At 40.3% G+C, this 15,165-nt stretch overlaps 2 protein-coding genes across 2 annotated transcripts; one reads left to right on the top strand and one right to left on the bottom strand.

Moving 5' to 3' along the window:
* Positions 1–73: 73 nt before the first annotated feature.
* Positions 74–9,016, bottom strand: rexo5 (RNA exonuclease 5). Its single transcript, XM_029458679.1, has 19 exons — positions 8,935–9,016; positions 7,559–7,831; positions 7,246–7,372; positions 6,802–6,922; positions 6,222–6,329; positions 5,956–6,044; positions 5,497–5,612; positions 5,211–5,349; positions 4,586–4,680; positions 4,143–4,245; positions 3,922–4,010; positions 3,463–3,571; positions 3,238–3,348; positions 3,020–3,157; positions 2,764–2,856; positions 2,287–2,611; positions 2,019–2,209; positions 1,423–1,532; positions 74–1,346 (listed from the first exon to the last, which is right to left on the bottom strand). The coding sequence occupies exons 1-19, from the start codon at positions 8,979–8,981 to the stop codon at positions 1,292–1,294; spliced, it is 2,439 nt and encodes an 812-aa protein (XP_029314539.1). The 5' UTR covers positions 8,982–9,016; the 3' UTR covers positions 74–1,291.
* A 336-nt stretch (positions 9,017–9,352) lies between these two features.
* eri2 (ERI1 exoribonuclease family member 2) lies at positions 9,353–14,692 on the top strand. The gene is made up of 9 exons (XM_029459671.1): positions 9,353–9,520; positions 10,561–10,625; positions 10,738–10,818; positions 10,915–11,042; positions 11,151–11,313; positions 11,586–11,686; positions 12,055–12,136; positions 12,219–12,307; positions 12,752–14,692. The coding sequence occupies exons 1-9, from the start codon at positions 9,498–9,500 to the stop codon at positions 14,180–14,182; spliced, it is 2,163 nt and encodes a 720-aa protein (XP_029315531.1). The 5' UTR covers positions 9,353–9,497; the 3' UTR covers positions 14,183–14,692.
* The last annotated feature ends 473 nt before the right edge of the window (positions 14,693–15,165 follow it).

Here is a 15,165-nt window from a genome sequence, read left to right as displayed (position 1 = left end):
TGTGTTCGGTCTTTTCTGAGCCTAAACTCATCTCAGTGCACTTCACATGTGGATATTTAATATACAAACTCAGCAGCAGAGCGTCATATTCAACAAACTTAGCGTAAAGTACAATATTAGACATGAGGAAGTTAAACAGTGAAAGTAACACGGCTGAATGCAGGAAGGGCAGCTGGTAACTCTCTGAAGTGTAAATAAAATGAATCACTGCCACTTCCTATAATTACATTTGTTTATTCCATTAAATGAATAAGATGCTTTATTCATCCTCTTAGGGAAATTATGATGTGCATATTTATATTTTAATCTTATTCTTTCAGCTACAACCCCCGGTGGTGTAAAACAGACTTGAAAGCAAATAAATTATTTTAAAACATTTATAGCGGTAAGCAGAATTGCTTTCATATATTAATCACCCACGACAGTCTGACTGTAGACACACGGCTCATATTATTATTACTACACAAGTGAATATATGATTTGATTTAAGTCCTGTTGCAATGACTACAGTAATCAACAGGTAATCAGTGTGTGTGTGTGTGTATACACACTTGTATTGTTTCAAGATGTTTACACTTAGGTCTACCATCCCCAATTAGTCTCAGCACACAGTTTGACTTCCACGTAAATGTAACACCGCCGTCCTTTTTCACAGATATTTTGACTCGTCACCAGAGAAAGCGCACGTGTCAGAAATATAAAAACGTGCGATGGCTGAACATTTGTTTCAGTATCCTGGTATTGTGCATGCATGGAACAAAATGTCTTGTGAAATAGATATTATTCACGGAATAACAACGAAAAGACGTTTAATATTAAAATAAATGTAATAGTACAGTGCCCAAATGCTTAGATCCTGTACGGTAAATACTGCTAGTTAAAAGTAGTCGTGGTAAAATTACTTTTTAATGAATAACTGACATGTTTGTAACTCTCCGTCTTGGGGTTCAGTCTCCTTTAATGAAGAGGAGACTGTAGAACCAGGAGAACAAACTGTATCTGATCACAAGTAAATCATTTTGTACAGAAAGGCAAATATTAATTACAAAAATACAAAGATTAATTTGAAGCTTTAATTATTTCCAGGCCTTAAAAAATACTTTACAAGTTCTGTATTTGACTTTCCTTTTAAATCCATTTTGCCAAATAGGAAAGTTTTAGTCTGCGGTGATTTATTTTTTAATTATTCGATTTATCTTGATTGATTTCACTTAATCCACAGAGGAGGAGGCATCATTGGACTGGCAGATGTTTTTATAGTGCAGGTTTCTAATCCCTCCCACTCTTCTCCTCAAGACCCTCGCTTGACCTCCATCAGGCACAAACCAGGAAGGTCGCCACGAGCGCTACGAAAGAGAAGAGAAGGTTTAGACATCTTTAATCTGGTAGCTGATGTTTCTCAGACGTCGTCACAGTCCTCACCTGGTGTGTCCGAGCAGCACGACCACAGACAAGGTGCCTTCTGGGAGAAATGTAAAGAGCTTCTGTAGGCGACGGTCCAGCTTCCCCATCACCAGATCCACCTCCTGCTCCTGCATAGATTACATATCAAAGTCTTAGAGTTGAGAAAGGTTGGTTGCTAGGTAACAGACATACAAGTGGATCAGTGATGTTGGATTTAGGAACTCCCTAACCTGAGATAAACGGGATGAAGTAAGATTTGCTTCGTTAGTATTTGCTTTTGTAATTTGGAATCTTAATTTAAGACTTAAGAAAGGACGCTTCTATGAATACCCAATAAGAATTGGGTCTCTCCACTTGTGGGGCAACAAAAAAAAAAGAATCAAACTTTGGCGAGGGGATGGCACCAGAGAGAAAGTAACGGTGGCCATCTTTTAAATCCGACTCCGTTTGTCAGACTGTACGTAGCTGTGCTTCACTGTAGTGTGTTCGCATGCTGACTAAGGAAAAGACACGCAGAGAGGCCGAGCACCTTTCACTGGGATTGACTCCTTTTTCTAAAAACCGTGACTTTAGGAATGTGTCACTAAGTGGAGTCAACACCCTCTTGTCTTTACCTGAGAGCTCGTGCGCATGTGGGTCCTCTCCTCGTCTTCGATGTCAGGATCCACCGAGGTGACGGGTGATGTCAGTGCAGCCCAGGAGGGTAAGTGGGGTGGAGTTAGCGATGGACAGACAAAGTAGTTTTCCTTCCTGAGATCCTCAGAGGAGCTGAGAGCTGCATGTTTGCCCTCTGAGCTCTCAAACTCTGTCGACCAGAGACACAGTTTTGTTAGAGACCCACAGAAACTCCTTGCCTGACGACTAATATTGCTTTTTACTCACTTATATATGCATGTCTTGTGTGTTTTCCAGCTTTGGGGAGCAGGTCGACTCTCTCCACCGTACCAAAGTGACCAAATGTCTCTCTGACCGTCTCCTCACACAGTTTAGACTTTGCCTGCGCCCGTTGACCGTTTACTGTTTTAACAGAAGTGACAACGGAACATTTGGCATCCGACGTATGTCCATTGACCCTTGCAGAAGTGCGCATGCCCTCAGCAATGCTGGAGGTTGATTTCAGAGCGTAGAGGTGACTGGTGTGGTCGCACATCAAAGCCTCGAGAGTCAGATCCACGTCCAGCGTTGACTCGTTAACAGGACGCTGGACCTAAAAGAAGTTAACCACGAAAAAAACATGTTGGAGATAAAAGTCTACAAAGGTTTCGGAATAACTTTAAACTGTATATCTAACATTTCCAAAAGCTTTCATGAATAAAAATGTTTTAAGAACAGATAAAATAAAAAGGGGAAGAGAGTTACCTTGATGGACTGTCCCTGCAAGTCAAGTCCATTCAAAGTGTTTAAAGCCAGCAGCGCTCCTTCCAGCCGCTCAAACTCTACCTCTGCATGAACCTGGAGACAAAACATTCTCAGAAAACAGATACGATTGAAAAAGCACATCAGACAAGAGAGGACAACGAAGTCATATCATATCTTAAGAGGTATGTTTGACATAAATACAGGTTATAAGTAGTTAATTCAATGTAAAATAAAGCATCATGCAGGTGAGATATACCCTGACAGTCGCGTTCAAGATTTTGATATTTCGAACCGGTCCACAGCAACTAAACAGCCGCCTCACTTCCCTCTCGGAGAAAGCAGCAGGGAACGGCCCGGCGAACACTACACACGTATCCCGAAGGTTTGCACACACCTGCAGGAAAAACAAACACGTTAAGCAGAGCATCAAAAAACGACACGTTCAATGTCTCGTGATGTGAATAAATGCCTCACCCTCTGGTGCTCCCGATGACGGCAGCACTTCTTCAGATGGTCCGACAGGGAAGAAAACTGGAGCACTGAGAGGAACGGACGCTTGTTCTGTCTCCGGAAAGAGGCCAACGCCTGAAGGAGACGAGAGGAAGTGAACTACACTTGCTGTATTTGCACCACAAATGAAACAGATCGATGCACATTGAAAAAAACAGATTTGGAGTGTTTGATCAGGTAACCTCTCACCTCTTTGTCAGAGTTGTGCCACTGCTGATTGGACAGATCCAGGGCGATGTCAGAACGCCTTCCTAAAAAGGCGACAGACCGGCCGAGTGTCCGGAGTACGTCAGCAAACCTGCACGAGAAATAAAGACGGCGAATCTGTCAAATACAGCAGCAGCAGAATGTGCGCTGAGACGAGTTCCACATTGTGAGTGAAGAGCAGATTCCTTGTAATAGTAACGCCATCGAAATGCATCGCAGATTTTAGCCGAATTCAAAGTAAAAGATGCGAATGAATGCTCGTTTCCATCGACTACTGTTTGTGATTATTGGGGTTCATCGATATAAGCAGTAGGTGGCGTCAATCCTCCCGTGCAGAGTAAAGATGGCGCAACAAGATGACGTTAGTGTGGACATGGTCTGAGTTAACGTTGTCAGGTGTAACGGATACAAAGAGCGAAACAGATTTATAATGTGTCGTACCTGAGACTCGGTGTGGGTGCAGGTTCACAGTCGGAGGACTCCTCCAGTATCGTGTATCCCCACAGCTCCTGTAGATGAAGCTCTACAACCTGACAGTGAGCGTACACAGAAAAATATTATATCAACTGTGTGTGTGTGTGTGTGTGTGTGTGTGTGTGTGTGTGTGTGTGTGTGTGTGTGTGTGTGTGTGTGTGTGTGCGTGTGTGCAGGCGATGTGTTACCTGACGAGGTCCTGTTTTTATAAAGTACTGAGCGAGCTCCAGGGCTGCAACAGCGTCCTCAATGGGATTATGACCCATCTTCTCTTCAGTTTGAATTTGCCGACTGGGACACAAATAGAACATTTAATTATTAGACGTGATGAGACAGACAGAGAGAGACAGAGAGACAGACAGACAGACAGACAGACAGACAGACAGACAGACAGAGACAGACAGACAGACAGACAGACAGACAGACAGACAGAGACAGACAGAGACAGACAGACAGAGACAGACAGACAGACAGACAGACAGACAGACAGACAGACAGACAGACAGACAGACAGACAGACAGACAGACAGACAGACAGACAGAGACAGACAGACAGACAGACAGACAGACAGACAGACAGACAGACAGACAGAGACAGACAGACAGAGACAGACAGAGACAGAGAACTTACTTCAGGACTGTCTCAGCGAGGACCTTCAGTTTAAACCTTTGTCCAAACTCTCTCCTGTACAGCAGTGAGGTGTCGATCACATGCTGGTGGATCAGCTGCAGGAGACACAAACAACACAATGAGGGTAAAACTTTAACTTTTTATAGAAAACGTTGTGTTTGTGGATATCTCTCTCAAAGTGATTGCTGGCATGAAGGGAATAAACTCATTCAACTTGTTTGACGGCATAATTGTCTTTTTATGTAACTAAGCCTCTTCAGTAGTGGAAAAAGTACTAAGGACCTGTACAAGTAAATGTCCCACATTTAAAATTCTATTTAAATTAAATAAACGTTATAATCTGAAGTGTCGGGGAGACACAGATTTATTTATTTTGAGTCACAAGTCAAGTAAAATGTTAACCTGAAAAGTAGTTAGTATCTTAAACTTAAAATGTACTGGAGTAGAAGAATAAAGAATAATAAGATGGAAATACTTAAAGTATCTACAGATCAGTAAAGATGGTGAAGGCATGTTTCTGCTGAACGTAAAGAAAGCCTCAGATACATTCAAACAAAAGAAATATAATTTAACTCAAGAACAAACGTGTCCTGATAAATACATCGTCATGTCAGCGTTAACTCACTTTCAGAGCGATGAGGTCGTTGTTGAGAGAATGTCCCACCAGAACCGCGTTGCTCGGCAACAACGCCCTGAGCTTCACCTGAACATTGCGCAGGGTCGTTGTGATTGGTTGCAACATCGCTGCAGTGATACCAGAGAACCTATCAGAAGGCACCCAGCATCGTGGGCAAAAGAAATATTATTATTTTAGCATTTTAACACACTAGCTAATTGATGTTGTTTAACATACCAGTGTGTGTGTGTGTGTGTGTGTGTGTGTGTGTGTGTGTGTGTGTGTGTGTGTGTACCTGGTGAGGTAGTCGAGGATTCGGTTCTGAGGTTTCACCAGATCGTCCAGCACACATTTCCCATCACTGTCCACCAGAGAAACACGAGCCAACTCGTATCCCTTTTCTGTGAGACACTGAAGCGCAACATGAACGGATTAACTGTTGAAAACGTTTCAATAACTCAAAACACACATTTCTTGCCTACAAAAGCAATTAGCTCCACATTACAGGATGCTAAGAAAAGCAACCAGCTACTAATACACTAAGTTATATCTATAATAATCAAAATTCTGACACTATTCATAATATAATTAAGACGGAAGTGTAAAATCGGAGTACCATAAACACATCGCGAGAGAGAATATCAGGATAATAGTACCTGTCTGTCTGTCACAGTATGTTCTGCAGTATTGACTGTTTGAAACTGGATTCTACAATAGAAAGCAGGAATTAAATATATAACTGAGAGCATCTCACCATCTCACAGTCAAGTCCAAACAGAGGGCTGCTGTCAGTCAAGCAGTCGACACAGTCTGTGCACACAAACTCCTCAAAGCCGGGCATTCCTGTGTTTCAAGGAAACAAGAACAGAAGTGAGATATTAGATCACAAAGACGGCAACTAAGAGAGAGTGAGACTCCGTCCACATAAACCCAGCTCATATAAAGCTCATAGCTTTTGGAAAACAATAACATACGATACGTGTGTCAGACAGTCGGGGTGCAGAGTGTAAAGCCACTCACCTTTGACAGGGTAGTGTCTCTTGATCAGCTCCTCCGCGGGGAGAACATACGCCGTCAGTCCTTTCCTCTGAGTCCCAAACTTGCCGATTACTGGGTGAATCCTCAGTGCTGCAGCACACACACACACACACACACACACACACACACACACACACACACACACACACACACACACACACACGTACACACACACAATTAATAACAAGAGCAACAACACTGAGTGACAACAAACTGCTGAGATATATAATCATTTTTTGACTAAAAGCCAAAATATAATAATGTGATGATACTCTGGGGATGAATATTAGAGCATTCAGAGAATAATTACATTACAATAATTAAAGTCAAAACAAATGTGGATATAAGGCTTTCATAATAAGTTCCGGACATTTTTTTTAATTCACTGTAATTCTACAGCAGCCTTTAATAATCAGGAAATGACGAAGTCGTTTGGGCAACATCTTCATTTTTGCTACCAAACTCAAAGTCTACACATAGTTTCCTGTTGTACTGAGGATTACTGTTATACATTGCGCAGGTCTACACACACACTCAGAACATATCCACATGAGATTCTCACCTTTGTGCAATTCACTGCTTCCGTTGTGTCTTTGGGAAACAGAAGGATCGTCCGATTTAGAAACTTCACCGCTGAAGATTCCTGACGCCAGGTCGGTAGATGATGCAGTGAAGGTGAGTCTCTAATCCAGCCGGATGAAACAAAGTTTAAAAACTGTTTTTATTAGTGTTAACTGCACAATATGGATTGTTTTTCAGCAATTAGCCATCACCGCCAATTACCTGCTTAGAGCAAAAACACATTTTTTCTAATAAAATACATTAGAAAACGCCGACACGGCGACAACACGCTATAATTTCGCTATCGGAATAATACATTAATATATAGATTTCCCATTATCGACCGATAATTGATCAGCCTCGCTATACATCAGGCCCAACACTGACACCGTGAATGTAGTTTCCCCCTTTAAATAAGCACATGCACATCCCTCTGGACACCTACAGTGGTGTAGTTGGTCCTGAGGTGTCGCAGGGTGACGTAGTGTTTGTAGAAGAGACTCTGGGTCACGCCCTCCACGATCACCACATTCACAGCTTTAACCTTCTTCTGATGGTGCAGACGACACCAACTACAGGAGACACACAAGGGGGGGGGGGGGTGTAAAGAAAGAAAACTGAGACTTGAAAAGTATAAGTGGTGTAGACTTTAAAAAGGATCAGTTAGATTATAGTTAGAGCACAGGGACAGGGTTAAAGGTGCATTACAGAGAGCTGTTTGATGAAAGCTGTTAAACATGTTACTACACAGCCATTACCTGGGCTGTTTAATGCCACCGGTTTTCCCCAGAGCGGCATAATGCAGCAGTTCTGTCAGCTCACTCGGTGTAATTGGTTGTTGAAGGCGGTCGAGCAGCACAGAGATTCTGGGTGAGCGAGAGGAACGTCCACAGTCCTGCGTCTCCTCTGCTCCCTGCACAGTTTTTAATCTCTTGGCCTCCTCGTGTGCTGTGGAGGCGATGTTCTTTCTTTTCCTTCTGTTGCATGTTGCCTCTGCTGTCGAGGGCTCCGTGTTCAAGCTCATGTTTTTACTGGGGGAAAAAAGACATTTAAAAATGACATCAAATCTCGAACTGTAGCGTTTAAGCAGAAGTTTATGTCTGTCTCAGATTTACACATGTTCCTGTGGAAGTTTGTATTGTTTTATTGTATGAAGGTAGAACTTAAGAGCACTGTGTTTAGCCAACTAGTAGTAGTACTGATCAAAATGTGTCCATAATTTTGAATATCAAAAACTGTCAGTTATGCTTTAAATGTTGTTAACTAATTATGTAATCAGATATTTGCTCGTTTAAATCCTCATTTTAAATTGTATTTGAGAGTATTGTTGCTTTGTGCTACTAAGACAAAATAAACAGAGAAAGATATTTATTTTAATGACATCCGGTCAACCCAGGTACATCCGTCTTATCCATCTTCAGTAAATAACTTTAATCTATTGTAGTTTTCATTTATTTGAAGTAATTCTGCAGGTAAACCCCATAACAGAATGGGGACGAGAAAGAGAGAATTGTTTGTAGAAAATATTATTTACAGTAAAACCCTCAACGTCAGGCACTGAAGCAAGTAATACTTTCGGCATGAGTATGGGAAAAATACAAACAATACCCAGCCCAACCTGCAACTATTTGGTTGACTGATCATCTGTAACCCCTCACAAGGTAGGATTGTACAAATAACACTGCATATTTTTTGGAATATTTAAAATAACATGTTGGTGATTTTAATTATCTTTGATTACTTTAGCTGAAAGGCAACACAGTGATTATTGGGATAAGTAAATGGTGACTACTTTATCCCATTATGAGGAGATGTGTGCATTAAAAGCATATGTTGGGACTGTATGATGATGTGTTTGGTTTATTTGTGCTGCAACTGTCAGGTAAATAAATTAGGGTTAAGCTTTCATTTAATAAATTATCAGAAGATTGAATCCAGTGTATTCCACATGAAATCTGAGCTTGTAAAGGTATACAAAGATGCTTAACGTGCCAAGTAACACTAGAACATCTACACACCTAGCTAAGCTAACATTTAAAACCTATATTTTAGACATATACAATTACAATTAAGGAGTATTTATAAGTTGGGTATACGTGTCGGAATAGTAACGAGAATGAGAAAAGGTAAATACCAGATGTTATTGGTCCTGCAGTTTACAAATTCATGTTTGTTCACCATTGGTAGATGCTAAAAACACATGGGCACTTCTCCACGTTAAAACTTATGATATAAAGTTTAAAACCACTAGTACTACATCCGGTTTGTAACGTTAAAAAATAAACTAATGTATAAACTATATAATATATTTCAGTCAGTAAATGTAGCTAAAAATGTCTATATATTTTACAGATATGACATAATTACATAATACAGATCAGACTGACACTACATTGGCATATAAATGTTTTTCATTCGTGTTGTTGTATATGGGATGCAGTATTTCATGCTTTTGTTTTGGCGAGTAGACGGTAAAACCGGAAATGTCGCTCGTGCCGTTTCGATAAACTCCGCCATTCTTCTGTGATCGATGGTTTGTTTCTGAAGTTGATTTCACCTACTAGCAGACCCAGTTAATCAAGCTCAGACTGATGGATGAACATTTAAAAAGAAAGCAGCGCGATTTTTGCTGCGTATTCTAACTAAGACCCTTTTTTGGGTAAAGTTATTCGCCCGAATCAAGTAATAGCTCACAATATGTCTACAAAGAAACTGGCCAGGTAAGTAACTGATTAACCACGAGCCCTTAGCGTTAGCTAAACATATTAACGTAAACAACAAACTGGGAAGACAAAGCTAGGTTATATTTGTGTTACATCGAGTGCTTGAATATTGTTTTACAATTTAACCTGTTTGTGTTTAATGGTCAGCAGTACTTTTATACTTTTAAGTAGTAGTAGTAGTAGTAGTAGTAGTAGTGGTAGTAGTAGTAGTAGTAGTAGCAGTAGTGGTAGTAGTAGTAGTTGTAGTAGTAGTAGTGGTAGTAGTAGTAGTGGTAGTAGTAGTAGTGGTAGTAGTAGTAGTAGTAGCAGTAGTAGTGGTAGTAGTAGTAGCAGTAGTAGTTGTAGTGGTAGTAGTAGCAGTAGTAGTTGTAGTGATAGCAGTAGTAGTAGCAGTGGTAGTGGTAGTAGTAGCAGTAGTAGTTGTAGTGGTAGCAGTAGTAGTAGTAGCAGTGGTAGTAGTAGTAGTGGTGGTAGTAGTAGTAGTAGCAGTGGTAGTAGTAGTAGTAGTGGTGGTAGCAGTAGTAGTAGTAGTGGTAGTAGTAGTAGTAGTGGTGGTAGCAGTAGTAGTAGTAGTAGCAGTGGTAGTAGTAGTAGTGGTGGTAGCAGTAGTGGTAGTAGTAGTAGCAGCAATAGTAGTAGTGGTGGTAGTGGTAGTAGTAGTAGTAGTAGTAGTAGTAGTAGTAGTAGTAGTAGTGTGTGTAGGCTACTATCACTTATACTTGTCAACAACATGTTGGGCTAAAGTCAATACAGTTAATGTTTAACGTTACTGCCCTTTTTTGTTGCACAAATTGCACGTTACACATTTTGACAATAAGAAATTCAGTGCAAAGTGCGTACATTCAAACATGCAAGGTGGGCAACATCAGGTGGGCAAAACCCACAAAAGTAGCACATTAAAATAAATAATAATACAAATTTAAAGTAATATTTTTAGGCACATATTTAATTGTATATTTACATACATACTCGAGAAGCAATGCCTGTTATGTTACTGCACTTCTAACAGGCTTTTGAATCCCTTCCCGTCTCCACAGAGAACTGGGATTATTGAGGCAGCGGAGTCAGTCATCTAATGGGTCAAAGAAATCATTGTTATCAAGTAAGCAGGATTATTTGTAATGATGATATGCATTCAGAGAGTTCATGTTTAGACTTTATCCCCCTTGTCAGTTCACTTTCCCTCTGGACTAATACTGTCTGTTTTCTTTCAGATCAAATATTTGCATACCTGATTGTTATTGATTTTGAGTCAACTTGCTGGAGAGAGAAAAACAACTATGGCCAGGAAATTAGTAAGTAGCCCTTTTTATATGTTCACGTTATTCTTTTTCACCCTTAATGCTGATAACATTTGTTATGTCCCTCCTTCCTTTCTTCCTGCAATGCAGTTGAGTTTCCTGCCGTTCTGCTGAACACGTCCACAGGGGAGGTCGAGTCTGAGTTTCATACTTATGTTCAACCCCAAGAGCGCCCCGTTCTGTCCGAGTTCTGCACAGCGCTGACGGGGATCAAACAGGTGTCTGCGTATGGGCGTAAATACACTGCTACCAACATACTGATGCACTTTCTGGTGCTGTATATCATTTAACATGATATCTGACAGCTTCGTTTCTCTGTCTTACAGATGCAAGTGGAGGCAGGGATCCCCCTTCAGATCTGTCTTTCCAGGTTCAACCGCTGGCTGCAAAACCTGCAGCTCCAGATGGGTGTGGTCTTTTTCAACAGTCGACAGAGTTCTTCTGCACCTTCACCTTCTCAAAAACGATGTACCTTCGTCACATGGTCAGGTAAAAGTCAATTGCTTTGGTCTACAACTTATAATCTCATCACAATCGTCCTCTGCCTCAGTTAGTGAGGATATTTCCTGCTTAGGAGACAAGAGCGTCAACTAGAATTTAATTTTGTCTTCAAATACTACAACACTGAATTATATGGGACTGTTGCATTATGTGCAGTGAAAAAACTGCCTTACCACAATAGCATGGTTTGTTTTCACCTTGTTTGAGAAGTTTTGCTAAAACACTTTGCTAACTGCAATATGTCTCCATCTGCGTATCAGACTGGGATCTCGGAGTTTGTTTGCAGTACGAGTGTAAACGCAAGCAGCTCCATAAACCTGATGTGCTCAACAGCTGGATAGACCTGAGAAGCACCTACAGGGTAAGTGGAAGCTGATTAGCTTTGTCTTTATACCGCTGCTCTCACTCATGCTTCTGGCTGAATTACATTTTGTAGTTATGGCAAATTCCCATAATTACAAAAAAACAAAAGTATTTAATTTGCTTATTTTGTCTAAAAAGCCACAGTTATTCAATATTAATGACATGTCAGCAGGAAAAGCAGCAAATCATCACATGTAAGAAGCTGTAACCTGAAAGAAATACTTTACTAAAGGCAGTAAATTAGTCAATTAAAATACTTTCACCAAATATTCACTGATAAAACGTTTTAATAATTAACTAATCACTTGGACAACACCTAATCATTTCTACTCATGTTGTGATTAACTCTTTCTTCGTATGGTTCAGCTGTTTTACGACAGGAAACCCAAAGGCCTGAATGGAGCACTACAAGATTTGGGAATACAGTTTTCTGGGAGAGAACATTCTGGTATGAACAAAAAGTTATTTTGTCAAAATAAAAGTACATAGAAAATAGACTTCATCTGATCCTGTTCTTCCTCTTTCCTCAGGTTTGGATGATTCCCGTAATACAGCTCATTTGGCATCGAGGATGATGAGGGATGGGTGTGTGATGAAGATCACTAGGAGCCTGGAGAAGGTGAGTGGCTGTCGTCCAAAGATGCATCCCAACTCCTAAACCGCCCCCCCCCCCCCCGGCCCCCCTTCTGCCTCGCCGAGCAAAACCTGTTGGATGGATGATGACTAAATGAAATTCTACATGTACATATTTTAAAATTTGTTGTAAAGCTTTTTCATATAAATAAATATATAACTGGACTGTTGCAAATCATAAACACTGATATTTATGAACTTTACTTGGTTAGCTTGTTAGCTTTCAGACATTTGTGCTTAACGCTGCGTTAAATATGAAGTAAATATTGAGACAATGACACTGAGAAAGATAAGTAAACGTGCAGCTCAACAGGACTTTACATCGTAGCACCAATAACTTCTATCAGAATTTATTTGATTTCAGTTTCAAGAAAAATCAGGAAAATGTGATATTTTACTGATTTATATCTCTCATCTTATCTTCTTATAGACGCCATCAATGGTCAAACCCATGTTTGGAAACACAACTGCAGACGACAAAAAAGAAAAATCCAGCGCCGAAAACGCAACTACCACAAACAAACCCTCGTCATCCGAGATTCCTCCCAAATCATGTCAGATAAAATCATGTTCAGAGAACATAACAAGGTATTTAAACACAAAGGAAAACGCAAGTTCTGCTCAAATCTGTCAGAGCCTGATCTCACCAAAGACACTGCTGAATGGTACAACTACGCCACAATGGGGGTGCAGCAGGAGGTCCGATACAGCAGTGGCTGTCGCTAATATTTCCTCTTCAGTTATGATAAATTGTCCTTCACCGCGCAATAATAACAACAGCCTTGTGCTGTGTTCTAGTACTCTGGGCTGCCTTTCAAATCTGCCTCAGCCAAACCTGCCCTCCGAAGAGGAAGCTGCAGAACTTTTAGTGGAAACAGAGGACCGGTGTGGTTCATATGATGATGTGGTGTTGGAGGGGGATGATGATGATGGTGATGATGGGGTCAGTATAGAATTTGACGGCGGGTGTCCTGTGTGGGAAGAGCCTGATGATGCACATTCAGCAGGCAGTCAGGTCACATTAAGGGACAAGATAAGAGAAAACACTGAAAGTGTTGAAAACAAGTTTAAAACTCAAAAGATGACCAGTGAGTCATCAACGACGTGTCGACCTACAAAGAAGACATCCCACATTAAAGTGTCGAATCACTTAAATGAAAGGCAGCATTCAACGATCTCCGAGCACAATACTTTTGCTGTGCCTGAAACAGTGACTCGGGACTCCAAATCAAATCAGCACAAAACAGGACTTCAAGTACAAGGAAAGTCTTATGTGTCTCATAAGAGCTGTGAAACAAACACACCCTCTCTATTAAGGCACAAACCCTTCATCCCAGAAAAGACCTCCACCCCTTATACCTTATTTTCCAGGCCCAAAGCAGTCGTTACACAACACCCAAAGCACAAAGAGACTCCAAAATCTTCCTTCACCATCTACACTGACCCACCAAAACCCTCCCGTCCCTCCTCATGTGGCTCTTTTTGCTCCAAGAATGTCCTCTCCTCTTTGACGACCAGAGTGCTCTCCTCACGTAACAATAATTCCTCCATTTCTGGGACAATAAAAGGAGGACAGAGGATCACATCCCCGCTGTGTGCGTGTGGACGTCGTGCAAAGCGTCAGCTCGTATCCAACGGTGGTCCAAACCACGGGCGAGGGTTTTTCTGCTGCCCGGTCCGCCGGTCGGGCAGCGGAGGCAGGATCCAAAAGGGCTGCGAGTTCTTCAAGTGGGAGTCGGCTCTGTTGAAGAGCAGTTCAGTGGCCGCTGCTGCTGTCGGCTCCTCCGTCTCACTCTGTCAGATCGACTCAACTCTGCGCCGTCGTCCACCCCAGAGGTCAACACTGAGAAAGAGCTATTAAAGCTTTTTTGCATTTATATTTGTTGAAATACTCTTTCCGTTCATACTGATTATTTTGGGGGGGCCTGAAGGGACAGACTGTCAGTGTTGCCAACTTGGTGACTTCCTCACTAGATTTAGTGACTTTTGGAAAAGAGGGTTCTCCTCTTTATGTAACAAGAAAAGTAAAATCTGAATTTTACATTTGAAAACGTGAGATCTCGTTTAATGAACTACATACAGCAGTACAAATCCAAGCTGTAATTGTATTGACAGTGAATGCTCAATTAAATGTATTATTGGTGTTTAGATAATTAATTTCTTTTTATCAAGTTAAAATGTCCCAAAAAATCTGCTTCATTGTATTTCTGTAATAAAGTAAATTATTTTTAATGTTAGGCTGTTTCGTTAAACTTAGTTATGCTTTTTAAAGTGTAATGAGCATTAATGAAAATGACAATTAACTAATGAAATGTGTTAATATGATCATATATTTTAGACAGCGACCAATCATGAATCAATTTATTTATGAATTGTTCAGTAAATATGTAATTTTGGAAATTTGGAGATCAAATGAAATGTTGAATAAAATGATAAAGAGACCGTTTTAATTGTGACTGTTTCATTGTATTTTCATTGACTTGTTTTTATCTATCACAGTTATAATTGGTGGAAGAAATACTCTAATATTTCAAAGTATTAGCATCAAAATATTCTTGAAATAAAAATACTGGATTATGCATTATCCATTTCAGACTCCTATATATGTATATATGTATGTATATATATATATGTATATATATATATATATGTATATATGTATATATATGTATGTATATATATATGTATGTATATTTATATATATGTATATGTATATATTGTATTACTGGATTATTATTAGTAATGCATTAATGTTTTCATGACTAATGTTGCAGCTGGTAGTGGCCTATATTTAATTTATATTCTGCGGTGTAGCTCAACCTTAAGTGCTATGTAATCATTTCT

Source organism: Cottoperca gobio, chromosome 1 (genome assembly GCF_900634415.1).
Source record: "Cottoperca gobio chromosome 1, fCotGob3.1, whole genome shotgun sequence".
Lineage (NCBI taxonomy): Eukaryota > Metazoa > Chordata > Actinopteri > Perciformes > Bovichtidae > Cottoperca > Cottoperca gobio.
Note: the sequence above shows the minus strand (reverse complement) of the source record. Positions and strands in the feature narration are given on the sequence as shown.

Excerpts from the sequence above, each read along its gene's own strand:
- rexo5 (XM_029458679.1), bottom strand. The coding sequence starts at position 8,981 with ATGGTGAACAAACATGAATTTGTAAACTGCAGGACCAATAACATCTG. Across the intron at positions 7,832-8,934 it reads TGCAGGACCAATAACATCTG|TAAAAACATGAGCTTGAACA; the intron begins GTATTTACCTTT and ends TTTTTCCCCCAG. Across the intron at positions 1,347-1,422 it reads GTGCTGCTCGGACACACCAG|CGCTCGTGGCGACCTTCCTG; the intron begins GTGAGGACTGTG and ends TCTCTTTCGTAG.
- eri2 (XM_029459671.1), top strand. The coding sequence starts at position 9,498 with ATGTCTACAAAGAAACTGGCCAG. Across the intron at positions 11,043-11,150 it reads CGCTGACGGGGATCAAACAG|ATGCAAGTGGAGGCAGGGAT; the intron begins GTGTCTGCGTAT and ends TCTGTCTTACAG. Across the intron at positions 11,687-12,054 it reads ACCTGAGAAGCACCTACAGG|CTGTTTTACGACAGGAAACC; the intron begins GTAAGTGGAAGC and ends CGTATGGTTCAG.